General features: G+C 34.3%; 2 protein-coding genes across 3 annotated transcripts; both read right to left on the bottom strand.

Moving 5' to 3' along the window:
• Nucleotides 1-547: 547 nt before the first annotated feature.
• LOC132065737 (U-box domain-containing protein 33-like) lies at nucleotides 548-10,976 on the bottom strand. Its single transcript, XM_059459261.1, has 7 exons — nucleotides 10,577-10,976; nucleotides 8,815-8,933; nucleotides 6,311-6,417; nucleotides 4,379-4,955; nucleotides 2,827-3,402; nucleotides 1,846-2,568; nucleotides 548-970 (listed from the first exon to the last, which is right to left on the bottom strand). The coding sequence occupies exons 1-7, from the start codon at nucleotides 10,845-10,847 to the stop codon at nucleotides 788-790; spliced, it is 2,556 nt and encodes an 851-aa protein (XP_059315244.1). The 5' UTR covers nucleotides 10,848-10,976; the 3' UTR covers nucleotides 548-787.
• Nucleotides 10,977-17,978: 7,002 nt separating this feature from the next.
• Nucleotides 17,979-23,113, bottom strand: LOC132065736 (actin). 2 transcript variants are annotated; one of them, XM_059459260.1, is made up of 5 exons: nucleotides 23,015-23,113; nucleotides 21,460-21,529; nucleotides 20,637-21,030; nucleotides 18,971-19,584; nucleotides 17,979-18,183 (listed from the first exon to the last, which is right to left on the bottom strand). In XM_059459260.1, exons 2-5 carry the CDS (start codon nucleotides 21,517-21,519, stop codon nucleotides 18,118-18,120), a joined length of 1,134 nt encoding a protein of 377 aa, XP_059315243.1. In that variant the 5' UTR covers nucleotides 21,520-21,529; nucleotides 23,015-23,113; the 3' UTR covers nucleotides 17,979-18,117. The 2 variants fall into 2 exon arrangements, with proteins under 2 accessions (XP_059315243.1, XP_059315242.1); XM_059459259.1 differs by lacking the exon at nucleotides 23,015-23,113 and having other exon boundaries at nucleotides 21,460-22,143.
• Nucleotides 23,114-23,570: the final 457 nt, after the last annotated feature.

Here is a 23,570-nt window from a genome sequence, read left to right as displayed (position 1 = left end):
GATGTGACTAAAATTAAAAAAGAAAAATGAGAAGGAAAGGGGTTGTTTTATATTGACATTACATCCTCTTACCTAATAATGGCCAAGTGGGTTTTTTCCATCTGGATTTACCTTTCAACTGCAAAATCAACCGTTTAGCTACCTCAGCTAGAGAATTATTTACTCCCTTCAGTCCAAAATAAATGAATTTCTAGCACTTTTTTGTTGGTCCAAAATAAATAATTTTTTCAAAACCCAAAGAGGTTAATTATTTTTCCAAAGTCACTCTTCTCTCTAATGGGTTTTCAAATCCCAACGCTGTCGATTTCTACTTTTAAGAAAAGTTTGGAGAAAGCAAAAGTGTTATGTTGCAAATGACTCTTTGATTAATATGATTAATTAACTTTCTTAAGGGGTGTCGCACACCCCAAAAATTCACTTATTTTGGACTTGCAGGAGTATTAACCCCAATAGCCCCTTCCACCAATTGCATTCTTGTTGCTTCTACCTTCAGCAACATTTAGCATCTGAACGGAAATGGAAAATGAAATAACTATGCTAAGGTATAAGAGTACATAAAAACAGTCTATATTTTTATAACTATTACATTGTCCCTGAGACAATTTCAATGTTCTCTTAGACTGTTATCAACACAATGTCTTTCCATTTTGTTGTATAAGAGATCCTATGATACGCAGTTATTTTCCATGTATTTGCAAGGCTAGTTCTAAGCTTACCTGTGCATCCTAGGCTCCTAGAATACATACATATCGATTTACAAAATTCTACGTTACTGCTATCTGAGGATTTATAAGTTGCAGACCCAATCTCGGATAGCAAGTCGTAGAGCATGGTTGGGAGTTAGATCCAAATGGCTTAGCTTCAAATTAGTCATCGGAGAAGTATCATGACCACTTCCCAGCCATCCTTGAATGGCCTCTCCTTCATATGTGAACCCGTCTGCAGCGACCTGAGGGTCATGCATTATGTCCTGAAAATAAATTCACAATGATGTGAGCATTGAGCAGCAAGTTTGAAACCCAGAGAAACTGTTTCTAACAGCAAATTGGAGTGAATCAATATCTAAAAACTACAAACGTAGCACACCAGATGGATCACCTTTAAGTTAACTAGTGATCAAATTCGGACATAATTATAGGGAAAATTTCATAAGTAGCGAGATTAGTGCCTTTTTTGGCAAAAAATAGTGGCATTTTCTTAAAAGACATGGCAGTATTTTTCTTTCAAAACGCAGCATATACACTGTATGCGCGCACATAAAGTATCAATATATATACGCTGATACATTTTATACACACTGATAGCGTCTATACATTATGCATATACGCGTGCATACAAGAATTGTACCTACAAGTTAGGGATACGTGTATCAATGTATATCTGCTATAAAATGTAAAGTATAGCCATGTTTTATAATTACTTAGAAGTACCGCTATAAAGCGTGTAATTATGAAGCATAATCAGTTACATTAGGTAATTTTCCTAAATTATAACACCGACAGGCCTATGATGCCATGCAAGTGGAACAGTTCACTCCCTTACACTTGCAGCCATTACATATGTTTTACGTTCCGATTATGTTTTTATTTTTGTCTTTGTTCTGTTTGGGAGGTCGTAGGCTGATTGAGAGAAGAGAGAATAGGACCGGCTGCTGTATCTTGGACCTTTAAGATGCACGATAGGAGCACTACCAGTTTGCCCCAGTTCAATTCCTTTTAAGTCTACACATAAATGATTATCCCCTAAAATAAAAAACTAAAACAACATATCTTTATGTCTTCCTATCCTGCGTCCTAGAGGACCACAAAATTTCAAATGATTGCTAGTGCGCAGAGCATAACTTACCTGGCGAATTGGACATAAGAAAAAGGAGGGCACTGATTGCTCTTCCAACTTATTCAAGTTCTGTAGCTCCATTACAAGGGCCAGTGCCAGCTCAGGCCTATCTCTACTGTTTACTTCACAGCATTGCAAAGCCAGTTGTGCTAACCTCCTTGACACAAATGTAGACCATTCTCCAGCAGATGAATCCAAAAGAGACTCTAATTGTGCACATGAGACTGCCCTGCGTACTTCACTCACTAGTCCTGCTACAGTTTTTCCAGTGAGCATTTGAAGGATAATAAGTCCAAGTGCGTAAATGTCCGATTTAGGTGTCAGAGTTCCAGTGACATGAAATTCAGGATCAGTGTAGGAAAAGAGACCCTTTGGTTCACTAAGACGATCGAAACTTGGGCATCGTAGGGCTTGTTTAGGAATCAGCCTAGATATCCCGACATCACATATTTTGCAGCTGCCGGTGGAATCAAGGAGCACATTCTCAGGCCTCAGATCCCCATGTACAATCTTTTCAGGGTAGGAAGAGTGCAAAAACAGAAGCGCACTTGCAATTTCAGCAATAATTTGTGCTCGCATCTTCCAATTCATGGGACTAATGTTGTTTTTGTAAAACAGGCGGTCTCGGAGGCTCAGGCCAGGAAAATATTCATAAACAAGGCACCAAGCTTCTGGACATACACCAAGTAATGTGACCAGATGAGGATGATGTAGCTTAGCTAGAATTTCCACCTGCAAGTGAAAACTTAATCATACGATCAAGCACATAAATCAAAGCAATTGCTGGTAGAGAAAACTAAGAGACTGGGTTTTAGCTTATGATGAAAGACCAACTGAGCACAAGGGTATATGCACTTGAGTTGGATGATATTAAGGAAAATCACATGCTAGACATTTTAGACCAATTGTTTATATGCTGAAAGGGAACTATGAAGTAAGAAACAAATGCAATTTGCAACCCATGCATGTGAATCTAAGGGAGATGTTGACCTGTTCAAAAAACTGTGACTGCCGTAGCATATTATGTGGATGCAACTGCTTAATGGCAACGGTTTTATCCGAGAGTTCTCCTTTAAACACATCAGCATATCCTCCCTGACCAATCCTGAAGCTCTCAGAAAAGTCGCACGTTGCTGTCTGCAAATCGGAGAGTGAAAATTCAACCAACTCAAGTGATACAGAGCACTCAGTCAAGTCATTTGCACTTAGTCCTCCAATCAAGTCATTTGCACTTAGTCCTCCATCTTTTCCACGATTCTTCCACGAATTAATCCAGTGCATGGCTTCAGTGGTTTGCTGCTGAAGTTTCTGCTTCTCCTGCTGGAGAGTTGCTATGGAGGAATGAATCAACGTCAATTCTCGACCAATTTCTTCAGATCGCTGATTGTTGTGCTGTACGCGACTATCGAGGAGGGCTATATTTCTCATGGCCTTGCGCAGCTCATAAGTTTTCTCTTTTTTCTCCTTCAAGAGATTTTCTTGTTCCAGCAATGTAGTTTCCAGAGCAACCTCAGCTTCCTTCCTCAGTTCAACTTCATGCGCATGAGCAGATTCAAAGGCTTCTACCTACAACAAAGCAAAATTTCTAAATTTCGGAGCCTAAGAAGGAAGCTTCAGTACTTATCCAAAAACAGAAGAAGGAAACTTCAGTTGTACAGAAGTAATAGTTCACCAACTAGTGTTTTCAGTCCATTATAGATATTGCAAAAATGAGAAATGACGTTACTATCTACGTAACATTCCTCTTATACTGGTAGTTGTCGCAGTATATATTGGATATGCTGCATGACTTTCTGCTCAATTTAAGAATACATACTGGCGCTAGGGATGGCTACTCTGACACAAAGATTATAGTAGTTCTGAAGTGCTGCCGTAATGGACAGAATTCAACTTTAAAACTTTTAGCTCGGGTAAGCCCATAGCGGCTCTACTGGTTAGACATGATGGCCTTGGTCCATTTTTGAATGTGAAGCCATAATATGAGAAAAGCTAATAAAGCTTGTTTGGCCAAGCTTCTAAAATTAGCTTATTTTGAACAGCCCCTTTTTTTTTTTCTTTCAAAAAAGTACTTTTGGCGAAAAGCAAATTGTGTTTGGCTAAATCAATTTGAAAAGTACTTTTGAACAACATTCAGTGTTTGGTCAAACTTTTAAGAAGTGCTTCTAAGTATATTTTCTCAAAAGTGCTCTTAGGAGAAGCTGCTTTTTCAGCTTCTCAAAAACAGCTTCTGCTTCTACTCAAATACACTTTTTCTTCTCCTAAAAGCATGGTCAAACACCTCAACTTTGAAAATAAAACACTTTCTTTTTGGCGGGGGGGGACCCACTTTTAGCCTTGGAGAAGCTTTGGCAAAACAGGCCATAAGTGTAATTTAGCTTCATAAGCCTCTCTAGGTAGCATGTCTGTGATATCCAGCGGTAGCCAAATTTTATCAGTGTCCACGCATCAATATAGTTATTAATCAAAAATTGAAGTATGGAATGATCTCCAGAGCCATAAGAATAATACCTCCACGATTGGAACAGAGAAACTAGAGGTTTACCTTTCTGATGGCTTCCTCAGCTTCAGCTTCCAGTTTTTTGCGCTTAAGCCTCTCTGCATAAGCTTCTTTCTTTGATGATTCAAATTCTTTGCGGACTTCTTCCAACCGTTTGTATAAACTTTCCATCTCCACATCAGCAGACACCATTTGTTCAGCAGAAGTAGCACAACTGGTATCAAGAGTAGAGCTTGTTGACATAGATAAACTAGGAACACTAATCAGATTGCTTCTGCTGGTAGAAGAAATGTTGTTGAACTGTAAATCAGAAATCTTGTCTTCAAGAATTAAACTTTTAATTCCAGATGACAACAGGTCCCTAGACAAGCTTGACCGAGCACGTTCTGGGGAGAGGATACCCTCGTTCTTGCAAGAATTTAGAGACCGAGATCTTAAACCGCATACATCAACTGCCGTTACTCGAGTATTAGGAGAGATAGGTTCAATGAAGCTTGAGCATTCAGGAGGTTGTCTACTCCAGATTAATCTTCCTTTGTAGACAAAGAATATTTCACAGAATGAAGGGAAATTTGTGGCAGCATAACTTGCTTTCCTGGAGCTTTTCTTAACCTTCGCACAACTGTATATAACTGGTAAACTTGAGTACAAGGGACAAGTTCTATTTGATGAAAATTCAGAAAGATGCAAAGATACTGTTCCAGTAAATACAGGTGAAGCAAGAAAACAAAAGGTGAAAGAAAATATCCATATAGACATACCCACTACCCGGGATTAAGGCTCTGTCATGTTGATATCCTTACATTAGGTCCAGGGTTAAGAATCTTTTCATATTTGTATGTTAGTGTAAAAATAAGAGAGAGATTTTAAAGAACCTCTAGGCTAAGAGAACTACTGATTTGTCCAAAACACAAAATTATTATGAAATGGTCCCAAATATAGCAGATGGATAGAGGATTCATATAACCCACACTTCTAGTTTGCTGTGGAGGCATTGTTATTGTTGTCATCGTTGTAAAACAAGTAAAGCAATTAAAGGATATAGGTTATATTATGAAATTCTCAGTTCTGCAGGCAAATACAACCTCTACAGATTTCTACACCTTTTAATTTGACCTCTGTTCTCAGTTCAATAGTGAAAATTTTGACTAGCCTACTAGTGCTTTCGGCTAGCAATACTGCTGCATTAGGCGATTGGTTCCCATCCATCAAATTTTGATGGAAAGAGTTACTTGATACTTGAGCTGGTGGGAGGTACAAGTACCAGTGGATTAGTTGAAATTCACACAAACTGGGCCAGGCACTTATGTTGCTCGGACTATCCAAAAATACTGTCACACTCATGTCGGATCCTCCAAAAATGCACTACTTTGGAGGATTCGACACACATCGTGTGCAAATTTTGAAGAGTCTGAGCAACATAGCTGGGCACTACCTTATTGAAAAAAAAAGACTTAATTTTCTTTTGCTAATTAGGTCGGGCAGGAAAAATGATCAAGTTGCTACAACACATGAACCAAGCAATCAAAATACTTCCAAAACTGGAGATTCCTTTTTTCTCCTTTTTTTTTTTTTTTTTTTTTTTTTTTTTTTTTTTTCGGTTGATATGGTAAACCCGATCCCCTTCCCCAAAAAAATATCCTGTTTAGGAGTCAACAATGGCTCTTTCCAATTGTGCTCTCTCAGTGACACAAACACCCAACCTCTAGGTTAGTGGAATACTTTTACAACTCAAGCAACCTCACTTTACAGAACTGGAGATTCCAGGAGATCAAAATAGCAATTTGGACATTTTACTTTGAGGTATTTTATAGCGTCCAGAATTCTTTCCAAAAAGATAAAGCTCCTCAAAAATAGTCAAAATATTGAATCACATAACATAATCCAGGATTCACAAGTGCAATCATAATCTACAACAATTCAAACAGTTTACTCGCACTTGAAAGTAAACTAAATTATTAGAAGTTGAAGACCTACTCTGGTATAGCCCCAATTATAAGCTTTCTGATGTTATTTTTGTTGACAAAATCTAGAATTCCTTTTAGGACTTGATCTGCTTCAACTATGACAACACTTGCTTTAACCTGAAAAGATTACCACGTCTTCTGTAAGTGACGGCCACGTCTTCTGTAAGTGACGGCATAGGTAGCATGATACAAGGTAAATACTCAATCAATGACATTAAATATGCATCATTACTTTTGAAAGGAAAAGCGGGATTTTTACAGTAGCAATAGAATGTCAAATCTAGCCACAGACCATCAAACCAGAGACTAAAAAAAGTTGTAATTCAAACATTGGTTAAGTTGTAGTGAGGAAGGGAATTGTGAAGAACATATTAAAAAGCAGAAAAAGGAGAGAAGAAAAGAACATGTTTGGGGGTTCAAACCCATTCAAGCTATCAAGTCCCAGCGGAGGCAAGAAAACACTAGGTGATTTCTTCCCATCTACCCAAACCTTGGTGGGCAGAGTTACCCGATACCTATGTTGGTAGGAGATGGCAGGTACTCGATGGAATAATCGATGTGCTCACAAGCATGGTCCAAGATACCACCATCAAAAAATAAATAAAAAAATATAAGTATAACTTGTTGTGACATGGAATAAATCAATGGTTATGGAGAGTTGACTCTTTTCAACTCATTGATAGCTTGAGTGTTGCCCTATTACCCGAATAAAGAGGCGCGAAGGGCAGATGCGGATAAAACGAGTAGATTTTTAGGGGATCGGAGGGTAGAGAGACAGCAAATGAAGAATACTTAGAGAAGAGGGGAGTGATCTGGACAGACAGAAACATTCAGACACAAGGTGCTTGAGATGGAGAGTCAGGAACCTGGAGCCCCAAAAACTTCTTCGTCAACTTATCTCACATCCTCACCTTTTTTTTTCTTTTGAACAGGAATTTCTTCACAACCACATCACTTTTTACTGAAGCTTTCGCTTCCACTGGGTTTTCTTTGATATCTAGAAAAAGAGAATAAATTTGTTAGAAATCACTCTTCTTTTCCTCACCACATTCTCTGTTCCAGATATAAGGTATAACTCCGATCATCAGGAAAACTTTTTTTATAGAACGGTTACAGTAAAAATGGCAAAGAAGAATAACTTTTTCTATCACCAGAAGAAAAACATATTTTTTGAGAACGGTTACAGTAAAAATGGCAAAGGAGAATAACTTTCTCTATCTTAATTTCTCTAGATTGGCCAATATTTTATCACCTGTAAATCTGTTTATTCTCATGTCCACATTCAGTGTATTCAATTTGAATATTCCACACGTGTTCTTCAGAACGAAAAAAACGGAAAAAGAGGAGAAAAAATCCATATAGCCTTCAACATTGACCTCTCTTTTGTACAAACCAGCAAACGACAAGAACTGCAATAGAGCATTCAGGATAAACACGTGATACAGTTGCGATCGACGGAATATGGTGGAGATTTACAATGGTGCTTAAGTTTCTACACTTACTAAAGGGACGGTAAAAGTTAGGAGGGAGAAGGAATTGTGGTGAAAAGGGGAAGGGAAGGGTAGAAAGGGTAATAAGAGATACCGTAAATCGAAGCTCTCAAAGATGTATTCATTTATTGGTACCATAAGAGGCAGAATTTCAGGTGTAAAGCATGGAAAGTATCCTCTATGGAATGCCTTTTTAAGCTTTTGCTTATTCTCGACATTGCTCGGTAAATTAATGAAAAGCATTACTTGAGTAAATGCTAGTAGAAAAGACTCTAATGTCGCATTAAGAAAACTAGTTAAAAGTCAAATATCTGATTATGGCCCCATTTGAGCAAATTGACAACCATTTTATTCTCAACAAAAATCCCACCAAATACACAACCAGACCTCAGTCCGAGCCTCGAAATAAACCCATCCCAAAGTTTCTGAACCAAAATGAGTTGTTGAACATCTGGCTCATAATTCATTTTGAAGCAAAACGTAAAAAAAAAAAAAAAAAAAAAAAGACTCTAGCAGCTTTTAATGATAAAGGAAAAGAAATTTTTACCATTTAAGATTTGAAGTTCTTAAGCGACCTCAACGATCATTAATACCACATAAGAATCATAAAAGGAAATGGTGCCACCTAGCTCATCGTACTCAGACGTATTTAAAGATTTCAATTCAAACACTCCCGCCAAAATAAGTAAGCTCACTAAGATAACAGCTCTAATGTTTCAGAGTAGCAAATGATCTTAGTGAGAATAGGCTACGCTTCTAAAGCAAATTAGTTAATCACAGTAAAAATGCACGACCTAAGACAGAAATGATTCTAAACGATGAGAGGAAGAAAATGGTGAAAGACGAATACATAACGTACAAATGACTATTCAACATCATAATTCTCTTTGATCAGGACATTAGAGCATCAACAGCTCTGCCATTATAGAGTAAAACGGTCATGCAGTTACTAGTATGGTCTTCTTTTGTTTTTTTTCAATATACTCCGCCAAATGAATTTACTATAACCTAGGACAAACGTTACCTTTGATTTGCAGCATACGCTCAAACAACGAGATAGAAGTTTCCTAGCCCCTTCTCTCTCCACATTTCGAAATGCAGATACCACTTCTGCATTAGCTTGAATAGCTGGCAATCTTCCCACTGCATAAATATCACAAGTACGCACACGTAAGTGTAGGTTATTGAAAGAATAAATCAGTTCCTCTAAAGTTTTCTAGTCTAAATGTGTTTAGTATGGCAAGAAAATGTTTTAAAAGGGGGCACTTGGTTTGTAGAAAATGTTTATCATACTGCGAGAAAACATTTCCCGGATCATTTGCTATTATTAGGGTTACCAAAATAGAAGACGTATGGTAATTGTACAAGGCTAATATTTGGTAAAAGGATATTTATGACTGAAGCAAGTGATATTGACTTAAACTAGGATACCTATAAAAGGAAATTTTGCTCATTCTTTTTGGTAGAATTTTTTTTCCCTATAACAAAGAGTTTCACAACTCAAGATGATCAAACATTCCTCAAAGACCAAAACTTCATCAATTTATTGAACAACATTTTAGTAAAACAAGCTGAAAATTTATAATCATGAAATCATCTACATCTATACCCTAGAAACACTACATAAAAAGGAATTAGTGACCGACAAATTCCGTAGCTAAACAGCAAAATCCGTTGCTAATCCTATTTAGCGACGGATAGGCAAAAAATTCTGTTAGTTACAAACAATTTAGCGACAAAGTTTGTAGCTAATTCCAGCTTTTTTGTAGTGAAATGATCCATAAGATGGTCTTTTAAGGAACAACGTTTTACACAGAAAACATAAACATTTTACTCCAAACCAACAAAGGCACCCTAAAGACCAAAACTTTATGAATTTATAGGAACAACATTTTGCTCATTCCTTTATGATAGATTTTATTTTCCTCCTAGAACAAAGAGTTTCACAACTCAATGTAATCAAACATTCCTTAAACACCAAAACTTCATCAATTTACTGAACTGAATTTATGATCATGATATATCATCTACATTTATACACAAGAAACACTAGAAATGATCCAAAAAATGATCTTTTAAGGAACAAAATTCCCCATAGAGAACATAAATATTTTACTCCAAACCAACAAAGGCACCCTAAAGACTAAAACTTTATCAATTTATAGGAACAACATTTTAGCTAAAGATGATAAATTTATATAAGAAAAAGGGAGCGATTCTTTAAAGACCAAAACTTCATCAAATCTATTGAACAACATCTTAGTAAAAAGAAGCTGAATTTATAATCATCATATATCATCTACTTTTATAACCTAGAAACACTAGAAATGATCCACAAAACAATCTTTCAAGGAACAACATTCTCCATCGAAAATATAAAATCCCTCTATTTCAATTTATTTGTCTTACTCTCCTTTTTAGTCTGTTTAAAAAAGAATGCCTCTTTCCTAATTTGGCAACCCTTTCGTTTCAACATATGGCATGTCTAGTCAGTTTCAAAAAATAAAATGCTTATTTCCTAATTTGGCAACTCTTTAATTTCAACATCTTATATAGTATGTTTAATTTCAAACAACATTTTGGTACATTATACATATCTTTAATTTAAGATAACAAGATTCAAAAGTCTTCTTTGCTTTCTTAAACTCCGTGTCCAGTCAAACGAAGACAAACAAATTGAAACCAAGGGAATAACATTTTCCACCTTACCAACTGCACCCTAAAGACCAAAACTTCATCAATTTATAGGAACGACAATTTAGCAAAAAGATGATAAATTTACTTACACAAAGTAGGTATATAACGAGAAGGTTCAAGAACATGAAGAATGCAAATCTCTGAGTTCCCAAATGTCTTAAAAGCCCATTGAAGTGAAGCAACAGCTCTATCAAAAGATTTCCCAACTGCTACATATACTTTTTGAGACCCTTCTTGTTGTTCTTCTTCAACAATTTCAGTTGATTGGGGAGTGATCATAATTTGGCTAGTTCTGTAAAACCCACGTCTGAAAGTGGCCATAGAAGGGAAATTTGGAGGAGAAGGGGTTAGCAACTCCATGGTAATTGAATATCAAGAACTCAACTAACTTGAACAGGGACTCATCAGTCAACACTTTGTTTCCTTTTTGACGTTTTTTGTGTAATAAATTGTGGGGATTCTTTTTTTTTTGTGCTCGTGCTTACATCGCACGACTTACATTTCTGAGAAAGTCATACTGATAGTGATAGGACATCTAAGGTGTGTTCGGTTCTATGGTAAATATTTTTTAGGGGAAAGGGTCAAAAATACCCCTCTACTTTGGAAAAAGGTCTAAAAAAATATCTCCCAATTTATTTTGGCCAAAATAATCTCTCTTAAAGTTTTCAAATATACCTCTGTTTTGACGGAAATTATCCCCAAAATAACCCGAAATTATTTTTTAAACCGTTCCATCATTTAAGCCCGACTCAACTAAATAATAACCCATAAGATCCCTTATTCTCCCAATTCCCTCAAACTTCAAACCTACATATTGGGGGAATAAGGGGATCTTCTGGGTTATTATTTAGTTGGGTCGTGTTTAAATGATGGAGCGAGTTTAAAAAATGATTTCGGGTTATTTTGGGGATAATTTCCTTCAAGACAGGGGTATATTTGAAAACTTTAATGATGGGAGGGGTGTTTTTGACCCAAAATAAGTTCGAAAGATATTTTTCCCTTTTTCCAAAGTAGAGGGGCATTTTTGACCCTTTTCCCTATTTTTTATAAAAAATAAGTGATTTTTTATTTATTTTCTTATGTTTCATACCTAATCAAACAATATTTCAAAAACTATTTGTATATAATTTAGATGAATACTAAGAGATGAGATTTGGATGGTGGGCAGGGGGAGTTACGCTTATCACTTATATATTTTGTTATTAACTATTGTCCCGGAGACACTCACTGAGTACAGTACTCAGGTATACTATTGTTTTTTTTTTATGGTATGTTAGGTAACAAAGAAGAGCAGCTTTGTGACACACATACGGAGTAGGAGAAGATGCTGCTTTCCAGACTTATTGGTGAGCCCACTCCTTGTCCGTATCTAGTTTTCCTTCATACCAAACACACCCTTAATCCATTTGCTTTTCGTTTTCTTTTTTAAATTTTGAAATAGAAAGACTAAGAAAATATCTTCTAAATGAAAATATCCTTTGTTTACCCCTTAAAAAGGTAACAATTCAATTTGTATGTGGTTTAAAGGATATGCGGTTTGATTTGTTAATTAAGTAAAGGAATAACAACAATAGCCTCAGTGGATTTGAAGAACGGCACAACGGTTGGTTTGGAACGGGGTTTAAGAACTTCAAACCCGAACCAATTTGAATAGAACTGTATTGCCTTTGATGTTTACAGAGCTTAAGAACTAGGGGTTTTCGTATAAGTATTTAGAAGGAAAAAAAGACATGATCACTTATGAGGGTTTACCTCCCTATTTATAATACAGGTGTTTGTATTATACATGGTAACTAAATCACTCATGGGGATAATGATTCCCCAAATCTCGGGTTCAGTAGCTGTGTGACGTGACGTGCGGAGACAAATCTGCAACGGGCCAGACTTGTCGGACTCTTATCAACTGAAGCATAACTCTTCGGATCCTGTTGCGTCCGAATGACCAATTCCGAAACGTTCCTATTCGACCAGTCGAACCCATACTGACCTGTTTCTCCTCATTATTGTTCCGAACCTTCGGCCGTCGGGTTGAGACCTTAAACCCGGTTTTCACCGTATACATCCTTAACTAGTGAGAACATCTAGAAAATGTTTCAACTTTCAAGAAACCAAGGGCCTGTTTGGACAGCCACCCAGGTAATTGAAATTGAGTGTAATTATTGATTTGCTTTGTTTGTTTGACCAAGTAATTAAACAGTTAGGTGGGAATTGGGTGTAATTGAGAGGGTGTAATTACACTCTCCAATTCTCAAGGGGAATTGGGTGTAATTACACCCTGTAATTATAGGGTTACTTTTTAGTTTATTTCTTTTTTGTTTATTTTAATTTCCTTTTATTTTTTATTTTTTATTTTTACTTTTTAATTATTTTTATTTTTTAAAATGTATTTCTTTTTATATTATTTATTTTTCATTTCGTTTCTTCTCATTCCCAACCTTTGCTTCTTGTGGTTCCATGTAATTGCTCATATTTTTTCATTTTTTTAATTTTATTCATTTAGCATAACCGTGTTATTATTCTAATTTTTTAAACTACACCTCTTAATATTGGAAAGAATAAGTCATTAACAAACTTGACATATAACGAGTGATGTTATTAAAAGTAGAATTTCGTTGTGAATGAGGTTATGAACTTATATTTTCCCTTTTGTTTTGAATTATTTACTTAAGTTGCGTTGAAACTTACTTATGTAATGTTGGAATTTGACATAAGAGTATTATGTTAAACTTTTTCTTTTGGATTTTGAATTTAGGTTATATTTTCAATTTTAAGCACATTGCATGTTGTTTATTTTTCATTTACATTTGATGAATTTTTTGTGTCAAAACATTTGAATAATGTCATGGCATTATATTTATAAATATTATTTTTTGTCAAACATCCACTCCATGACGTTCTCACAAAAAAAAGTCTTCTTTTAAGTTTTATAATTAATTAAAATTAAATATTATTAATTTGAAAAATATATATCAATTATTTTTTACAATATTAGTTACAAATATATGACTATTAATTGATATATTTTCAAGAAACAATGTATTATTAAATAAATAATTTAATATCATTTATAAAGGCAAATATTTTTTAAATATTAATTTTAAATTTTTTATAATTACATTTTATTTTTAAATTAAACTAACTGTGTAATTACACTTGTGCAACCAAACAACACGCTTATAATCTATATATCATATAAAGCTAGGCAATAGAAAAGTGATGTGGCACCTCTCTATGGCCAAGGATTCTATTTATCTTTTTTCTCATTTTTTGACATTTTTTCCCTCACCTTAAATTAAAAAAAGACACAAAAAAGTTACTCAATTAATTCTATTAATTACACCTTTTAATTATGTTAAATACACTTTGACCTCTTTCTCTATAGCCATTGTTTAATGATACTCTTCGACTGCACCCCCCCCCCCCCCCCCCCCGCCCCCGGAACACTTTTTCTATTTCATCTTTTCATTTATCTTTTTAAAAAAAAAAAAAAAAAAAAAACACATATGTAACTCACCTCTTTATTGAGGGGTTATGGCTTTTCAAAGCCATAACCCCTAATTATTAACGTGTTATAAATTGCATTTTTCTTTTATCTTTTTGCTCTCAACAAATTGCATCTTCCCCATTTACGTGAGATATGAAACATGTCTTGGGGGGACATGGATTTATTTTGGAGTTTTCTTTCTGCCAAAGCATGAAGCAAGCAAGATGACACTGATTGTAGAATGTAGATGCAGAACAAAGTGGTGGACATTTTCCTCAGCCCAAAGAAAACATTTATCATTTTGCCTGTAGCATTTTTTTTTTAACAGGACTAGATTTAAGTCTATTCGTCCTATATTTTCTGCCTTTTCTTTATGTATTTCTTATTTCATATGCCTTATGTATTCATTTTTTTTCCCATGTATTTTCTATGCATTCTGAAAAAATCCTACATCAACAAGAAAATTTTATATATAGAGGTATGAACTTACTTTTTTTATCTTTTAGACGAAGCTAACATAGAGATGGGATTAGACTCAAGTCGTGGGTGTTAGAAATTAGAGATTTTAGTTACACCATCTATTTGTGTTTCTTTCTATGTATGAACTTATTTTTTAGACCTAGCCATTAGAGCCAAGTGGTGGGTGTTAGAAATTGAAGATTTTAGTTACACCATCTATGTATGTTTCTTTCTTTTGTTTCCTATTTTTATTCTATATTTAATCTTTTTAGTATTTTAATGGTTTGGTTTAATTTCTTTATTGAATCTATTGTGAGAAGACCTCACCGTTTAAGAAGAGCCCACTATTTCTTTTATTTACTTAGATTTTTGATACTTAGAAAATACAATTTCTTATTTCACAGTGAAATGCCTAAAAAAAGGAGCAAAATTCAAGAAATAGAAATAAAGTTGTTGAACTTATAAAGCTCCAATAATTCAAAGCACGGTGAATTTGTCATCTATTTTGGTTAAACCATGTAACTTCGTTCAAAGGATTTCAAATTTACCAACAAGGTAAATCGATTCATGTCCGGACCCTTAATTTCGCGTGGAGCAGTATTTCACAATGTTACTAAGGAATGAGGATCGCATGGATAAGTACTCTTATTTTTTCCAACTTTTTCTTTTATTTATAGTGTAAAGTTTAAAGTCTACTCCAATTTTTTCAAATTTCTCACTTGGTTGTTCAAGTACTTATGTTTTAAAAAGTTATATTCTTTTCGTCATTTTCCCTCATTATCTTTATTTAAATCATATTTAAAAAATCCAAAACTCACATCTATTTCCCCCGAAATCCCTCAAAATCTCCTACACTAAGGTTTGTGTTGAGAATGAATCAGAATTGTTTTCATTATTCTTGAAACTATATGTTGTAGTTATTATTTCTTAATGGAGTATGTCACAAATATAAATTGCAATTTTCCTATTGAAATCGGGGCATCTGAGGACTAGAAAAAATTAACCAAATATTGACATCAAATGAGATATCCATAATATTGCTATCTGTTCAAGAAAGAATGCATATTGTTAAAGTTAAAGTCATAACAGGTTCATAATTTATTTACATATTATTTCACAGTTTTATCAGCTTGGTCTATAGAAGGTTGCACAATTTCAATTCCAACTACAGATTATCGTAACTTCTAATACTCTTTAAACCTTGTGTTCATGTATGTTGTCGCAAATGTTTTCGTTTTCATTTAAGAATAGATGGTAGTTTTCCTAGAAATTTTAGTAGAACTTCCTTTGTGAGGTTGTTGTTGTTTCCTTTTTGTTTGAACTGATAACATTTTTTTTAGTATTTAATATTTCGTAAAGTCAACAAAGTTTTATACGACCGCTCGAAGCGCGGGTAAGTTTACTAGTTACACTGTAATTACGTTATGACAAACAAACAGGTCGTTGTAATTACACTACTATGTAATTACTACCTTAGTAATTTCACCAATTCCAATTACCAGGTGGCTTTCCAAACAGGCCCCAAATGATTTTCTTAACTTATAAATCCACCTAATAATAATTTGTTTTGATTGAAGTTGCAGCTTAATGGTTCAAATTTCACCTTACATGATCGTAAATGCCGGTAAAGTAGAAAACAAGCACAAACTAAAAGCTTATCGACCTCAATTTTTTTTTTCTTCAAAATATAACCTCTAATTTTCATCAGGTATGTTTTGAAATGGTTGCTTTACTATAACATATTAATTGCGGTATGTTAGCACTTGCTTAATATAATAAAGTAAATATATTTTATTATAATCTTACAAATTTAAAGATCTCAAAATAAACAAGCTAGCTCTTTGATTTGCCTCTTGTTTCATAAAGGTTTGAAATGTCCTATTTTTATGTTAATTACTTAGGTGTAGAATTCCTGTTCCACCATGTCCTTCATCGTCGCAAGTCCACTCCACCTTAAAATTTGAAAGGAAAACCAATTTAAAAAATTTAAAGAGGAAAAAAAATGTTCATGTTTAGACTAAAAGATATATTTAAAAAGCAAGTCTTATTTTTTGTTGGAAAGAAAAATAATCCAACCTAGGTTTTTACAAGAAAAGCTAACATATATTGCTCTAAACACTAATGCTTAAAATAGATTCAAACACGCAATTTTTCTTCATATTTTTATACTTTATTAAATCAGAAAGTCATAATAAATTGAAAAGTGATATTAGAACAAAAAGAAGGAAAAACAAAAAGAAAAGTGTCGCATTTTACTAGTACTTTATAATACACTTCGCTTTAGTTTATTATTATAAAGAGCCCACCTAATAAAGAATGAATGAGCAAATACTAACTAATCCACGAACAGCCAAATCAATAACTATTATTTTGTATTTTTATATTTGAGCAAATGAAATACTCTTAACGATATAAAATTATATGGTTAGAGATGTGACAGCCAGCTAGTGGCTTTTAGGTGACATTTGGAAAAAATTAAATTATTTAGAACTTTATTATTTGTGTTTAATCTTTTTGTACTATTAAACTAATTACACACTAGTAGTATTTTAATTGAGATTAGATATTTGCTTCACAGACTTTAGAAGTAAACCTGAGGAAAATCGAAATCTAAAGGTGGCAATAATTGCATCAAAGGTTGTATGAGGTGGTAAACGAAATCTTCAATTTTAATTAGAGGTTTCATGTGCTAGTCTTAAGAATTAATTTATTTTTTGTAAGGAGCATTTATAACTTCCCACTCCCAAATTAAAAAATTTCGATGTGAAATCGAATTAGTCGGCCCAAAGTAGGTATCAAGCACCAACTAAAGAAAATGAAAAAATAATAAAAAAAAAAGTTAGCAACGATTGAACGAAAAGACCAAAGGCCAATTACCAGTAATAATGATTTAAAAATCTAACAAAAATCACTCTTATTATCTACGAAAAAAAGTTGATGAACTTTTGTCGCGCCATGACCCCTTCTAGTATTTCTGTCGTATATCATATGACGAAAGTGGCATATTACAACCATTATTTGTGAAAAACTATGAATCTATTTTGACTTGTCAAAAAGTAATGTTTCTCAGAGGAGAATAATACAAATGAAGACAACAAATCTTGGATAATCAAGATCACCCAAGTCTTGAGTGGGGGCCACAAGAAGAAATTATATTAAGATTTAAGAGAGTTATATATGTGTATAGATTAAAAAAAAGATATGCTAGATCTTTTCATGTAGTAGAAAGTCCACATATTGGAGTCAAAAAGTAGAAAGTGGCATAAGCATAAGTACTTTTCTAGTCTAAATTTGAATATGATGGCTGCATTAGTAACAAAAAAACATTTTGGCATTTGGAATTTGGTTTAGATTTTGAAAGATTATTTTGGAATTATTGTGATTGTTACCGTCAACAGGTCTTAACTCTTAACCAACTTATTTTTATTTTTATTACATCTGACGTCTATGTCAGAGAATGTGATTTATTAGTGCCACTGGATTTGATTGACCTGAAATTTAATTCACCTACTGGATGCATCATGTTAATACTTGTGCATATTGTAATATGGACATAATGAAAAACAATTAGATTTACCATATAAGGTCAAAGTTCACAACCAACAAAATCTACATGGAACTGTCAATTGTGGAAAATTTATTTGCCATTGTTACAGAGACAAAAGAATATTACACGTCTAAAAAGAATTAGAAGCATTTTCTGTGCACAATGGATGGACCAGATTCATCGTATTCTGCCTTTGCAATCCACATCTGTATTTCAAAAACAACATAGAGTTACATTAGTAATCTTTATGTTCAAAGCAACCTATAATCAAAAGAAGAATACTAAACAAAGACAAGAAGGAGATGGAGATAAGAAACATTTTTTTATTTTTTACAATCAACGTAATACATACCTAACCGTTTTCTTTTAGATAATCTGATAATGTAAAGATTCTTTCGCTTTCGTTGTATAAGAAATTAAACTCGATAGGAAGCAAATTAGAATGAATCGAAGGATCAAATGTTACCCAAAAAAAACAACTCTTTATGGCTAGGAATACAAATCAAAATCAGTTCCATATGCACACAAGACTATAAACAGAGAGTATGCGTCCGATGTACCATAACCTGAACCCATCATTTTCTACGTGCACCATAGATATACATATGAAAAATCACTAAAATGTCAATTATTATATGAAGCAAAATTGAATGATTTGAAGAACTAAATGTTAACCAAAATAAAGCAAATCTCCATGGCTCTATGACTAGGAATACAATTGAAAACCAGTTCCATATGCATACAAGACCATAATATAGTGTATGTAGAGATGAATCATAACCTGAACCCATCATTTTCGACGCGTACCGTAAATATACATGTGAAAACAAAAAACACTAAAATGTCGACAAATACATGAAAAAGGATTATATGAAGTAAATTTGAAGGACTAAATGCTAACCAAAATAAAGCAAGTCTCCATATGCAAACAAGACCATAAACACATAGTATGTGAATCACAATTGTTATGTCAAAATGTAAAATTTGATTCACCTGTTGGAAGGTACTTAAAGAAGCCAAAATGGAACCTCCAATCCAAACACTATACTTCCTCTCAGGTGGAGCTACCACCTTAATTTTCATGCTGCTTGGAGCCAATGCTGTGATTTCCTTACTCATCCTATCAGCAATCCCAGGAAACATAGTCGAACCGCCACTAAGTACGATGTTACCATATAGATCCTTCCTAATATCCACGTCACACTTCATGATTGAGTTATACGTCGTTTCATGAATACCCGCAGCTTCCATTCCAATCATTGAAGGCTGGAAAAGTACTTCTGGGCATCTGAAACGCTCAGCACCTATCGTGATGACTTGACCATCGGGCAACTCATAGCTCTTCTCAACAGAGGAGCTAGTTTTCGACGTGTCCATCTCTTGTTCATAGTCGAGGGCAATGTAGGAGAGTTTTTCCTTTACGTCCCTCACGATTTCTCGTTCAGCAGTAGTGGTGAATGAGTAACCGCGCTCAGTTAAGATTTTCATTAGGTGATCGGTAAGGTCACGACCGGCTAAATCGAGACGGAGGATAGCATGTGGTAGAGCGTATCCCTCGTAGATTGGGACAGTGTGGCTGACACCATCACCAGAGTCCAGGACAATACCTACACAAAAACATCTGATGTTATAATAGAACCTCAATAATATCTAGTTGTTATGTATGGATAAACCTACTAAAAGAAGAAAAGTTAATCTATATGAAGTATAAACGTAGAATTAGTCAACAGAGGAGGGATGTGTCAACAAGAATGTAAACAGATTTCACCAACAAACAAATGATTATTGAAATTGCAAAAAGGTTGTTTTTCAAGAACAGATTGCTTTTGACAAAAAGAAAAAAAAAAAAAGGATTTAGGAACACAAATTTTCAATCTTCAATAAAAAAGATAGAGATTCATTTGAGATTGTACATATAGTTACCACTTTGACAATAATAAATCATCACTTTCAACACCTGAACAATCGATGCGCTAGATACTACCAAATAACATATAACATGAGAAAAGCCCCAAAAATGCCATATTCCAGGAGCCCAAACTCCTCTTGCGGGTCAAAGGGTAATTCCCTTTTTTTCACAACACAAGTAGGAAGTTTTGAATTCAAATTTGATGTTAAAATTAAAGGATTTACTAGATAATACACAATTTCTCCACCTATTCCTTCCAGTCGAGCCGCTCGTTCTATGATTACATCTCCAAATTTCATCGTGTGATCATGCTAGATACATAAACGGTCATAGGTAATTATATTATGAGATCCTTTCGAATGAGCTATAGAATCTTATGTGTTCTCTTTCGTTTTCTTCACCGAAGAAATGATTAGAAAATAAAACAAGCACTAAAATAAGTAATACCCCCTGTTAAACTGTAGACATTTCAAATACTCCTATAACCATTAACCTACTGCAAAAAATGGAACACAAAATTTCAATCTCCAACATAAAAAAGATGGGGAGCTTACAGGAAATTACCATTTTGAAGACAAAAAATCTTCTTTTTTAAGGCCTAAACTAAAACTATTGATGCCTTTGGATAGTATTAAAGTGTAATAATCTCATCTAAAAAACTCAAAATAATAGAAAAACTCACTTTTATATAAGCAATTATGTCTTCAACAGATACTAGTAAAGAACAATAAAACACGAGAAAGTATTCACCTGTTGTACGACCACTGGCATAAAGGGATAGAACGGCTTGAATGGCAACATACATAGCGGGAGTGTTAAATGTCTCGAACATGATTTGAGTCATCTTTTCGCGATTAGCCTTCGGGTTGAGAGGTGCTTCAGTGAGCAGAACAGGATGTTCCTCTGGGGCAACACGAAGTTCGTTGTAAAATGTGTGATGCCATATTTTCTCCATGTCATCCCAGTTGCTCACAATACCATGTTCAATTGGATATTTCAAAGTTAGAATACCACGTTTGGATTGAGCTTCATCACCAACATATGCATCTTTTTGCCCCATGCCAACCATCACACCCGTGTGACGTGGGCGACCAACAATGCTCGGAAATACTGCTCTTGGAGCATCATCTCCAGCAAATCCAGCCTACAAAATTGAGATACACAAGACAAAATCAAATCAAACAACTACCTCAAGAAAAACTGAAATTTAGCTACGAACTTTGTCTCTAATCCATCACTAAATAGCTCGTAGCCAACTGATTTTTTGATAATCTGTCGCTAATTCGTCGCTTAATAGGATTTAGTGACGAATTTTTCTGTTGAGCGACAAAACTTGTCCATTTTTTAAGTAGTGTTTTTTAGCTTTATGACAGCGTAGCATTTGAAAGGAGTTTGGCGCAAAGGTAAATGTTTCCGGCTTGTGATTAGGTAAGTATGCACACAATAAATCCCATGTGGTCCGATCTTTTTCCAAAACTCGTGCATATAGTGAAAGTTTAGTGCATTGGGCGGCCCTTTTTCTAATAGTACAATATTTACAAATGTTTGACAATTTCAAATTTCTTGTACGTACCTTGACCATTCCAGTCCCATTATCACAGACGAGTGGCTGAATATCCTCACCATCTGCCATTTTTTATATACTGCATGCCATGAACAAATTGAAAGCCTCAAATGAGAAAGATCCAATGATATCAATCTAATTACTACACCCAATAACAAATAGTACCCAATAATTTCAATCTAGTTGCCACACTTTTACCCTTCCAATCCAATAACAAGAACTCAATAAGTTCAATATGCAGAACATAATTCCCCCATAAGCCATTAACATTAGTAACGCTCAAGGAGCAAATACAAATTAAACGTCATAACCAAGTGTTCCAAAAAAATTGTACTCTACAAAAAGATGGAAGTACTAAAAGAAGAACAAATAATGACACACAAGATACAAAAATTAACAATAAAAGAAGATATAAATGTTGGAAGTGAAAAACCGGTTCGAGGAACGTTATGGTTGGCGCTCTCTTCAGAGTAGCTATCCGCCGCTACCGAGGTGCAATAGCCGAATGACGTCCTACTCCCAAGATACAACAAACCACACAGGAACTTTTAATGTGCACTCAAATAAAAGCTCCTAAGAACTGTTAATCTCTCTACTGCTTTGTGTAGAAAGGAAGAGGAAGAATGCAGAATTTTATGTTGCGGGAATTTTGTATTGCTAAAATTTTTCTAATGCTGGAATATAAGTGCAGCAAATTTACAGCAAATCTTAGGTCTAGAAAAAACCTAACACACCTTTTCAATGAAAAAATGCAACCCTCAAGAATATAAGGCACCTATTCACACTACGAATTTTGAATCACCTAAGAAAAAACTAACAAATCCAATATAAGTTCCAAGACCAAGAAGAGAGGAAGCAGATATCTAGGATTTGCAATCAATGGGTCCAGAAAAAGTGTGGTGTATTACATACATACATTTTAGAATTTATTTTCCCCATATATATATATATATATCTAAGCAAATAGATAGAGCCAAATGCAAAAGATCAGAATTGACTATAATGAATGCAAAGAGAACCATAGACGCACTTAGGTCGTTTGATTCAAGATAAGGTTATCCCAACATTATAATCCTGAAATTACGACTAGGATAGATAATCTCATCCTTTATATGGGATAGATAATTCCATAGTTTTGTTATAATTTTTTTCCTGATTTAACTAATATTCATAATCAAGTACTGGACAAATTTAATTTCAAATTTTATAGCGGGATAACTTCCAATTCCTGTAACTAAACGACCCCTTAGTGTAGAGGCAATAGACATGTATTACATCCGGAGAGAATATCATCCACATCTTGAGAGACGCAAGTAAACGTGTAGACAAACTGGCAAATGAAGGCCATAAATATGACGTGGACTTGGTAATATGAGAAGAGGTGATCAAGGATATGGAGTTTTTGCTCCAAATAGATTTCAGTAATTTGGCTTGTGAACATATGTAATATTTCTATTTAATATTTTTTAATGTAACAAAAAAAAAACACACTACATCTGCTCAAGATTCATACACATATATATAGATTTTAAATTCTAAATCCGTCTCCAATAAGAGAAATTACCTTTGTATTAAAAAAAAAAAAAGGAGCTTTTGGGAGAGGAGTAAGCTGATGGTGCCCACGGTTGGCTGTGACTATACAAAATTAAAAAAACAAAGCAAAATTGAAATGAAACCCAACGCCTCAAAAACAACCATATGGTATTCTTTTTAAATGCTAAAAATTACCCGCATTTCTTGTTGTCTGTTAGTTTTTGTTGGTATTGGTCTTTGCCTTTGTCTATGATTGCCACGTGTCACTTATTCATCTGAGGTCCTTAGTAAGTGGCCATTTAAACGGCATGGCCAATTAGAAACATTCATCTCTTTGATTTCTCCTAATTTAAGTATTCAAAATAATGTTAAATTGACTCGTTATATTTATTCAATTAAAGTAAAGTTGAGAAAATGAATTTTAAACAACTATTCTCTAGAGAATGTATAAGCCCTATTTTTTAACTTTTGTGTCTGTAGATAACAGAATAGAAATGTACTGTTGAAAAAGAGTAAACTGTTTTTTTTTTTTTTTTTTTTTTTGCTAGTTGTGGACATGACCTTATGATTTGCAACATTTACTAAGA

This window comes from Lycium ferocissimum, chromosome 7 (genome assembly GCF_029784015.1).
Source record: "Lycium ferocissimum isolate CSIRO_LF1 chromosome 7, AGI_CSIRO_Lferr_CH_V1, whole genome shotgun sequence".
NCBI lineage: Eukaryota > Viridiplantae > Streptophyta > Magnoliopsida > Solanales > Solanaceae > Lycium > Lycium ferocissimum.
Note: the sequence above shows the minus strand (reverse complement) of the source record. Positions and strands in the feature narration are given on the sequence as shown.

Coding starts and splice junctions, on each gene's coding strand:
- LOC132065736 (XM_059459260.1), bottom strand. CDS start 21,519: ATGGCAGATGGTGAGGATATTCAGCCACTCGTCTGTGATAATGGGACT. Junction 21,031..21,459: donor ATGGGACTGGAATGGTCAAG/GTACGTACAAGA, acceptor TCAATTTTGTAG/GCTGGATTTGCTGGAGATGA. Junction 18,184..18,970: donor CTTTAAGTACCTTCCAACAG/GTGAATCAAATT, acceptor TTTGAAATACAG/ATGTGGATTGCAAAGGCAGA.
- LOC132065737 (XM_059459261.1), bottom strand. CDS start 10,847: ATGGAGTTGCTAACCCCTTCTCCTCCAAATTTCCCTTCTATGGCCACT. Junction 8,934..10,576: donor TCGTTATATACCTACTTTGT/GTAAGTAAATTT, acceptor ATATTTATGCAG/TGGGAAGATTGCCAGCTATT. Junction 971..1,845: donor TCTTATGTCCAATTCGCCAG/GTAAGTTATGCT, acceptor ATTTATTTTCAG/GACATAATGCATGACCCTCA.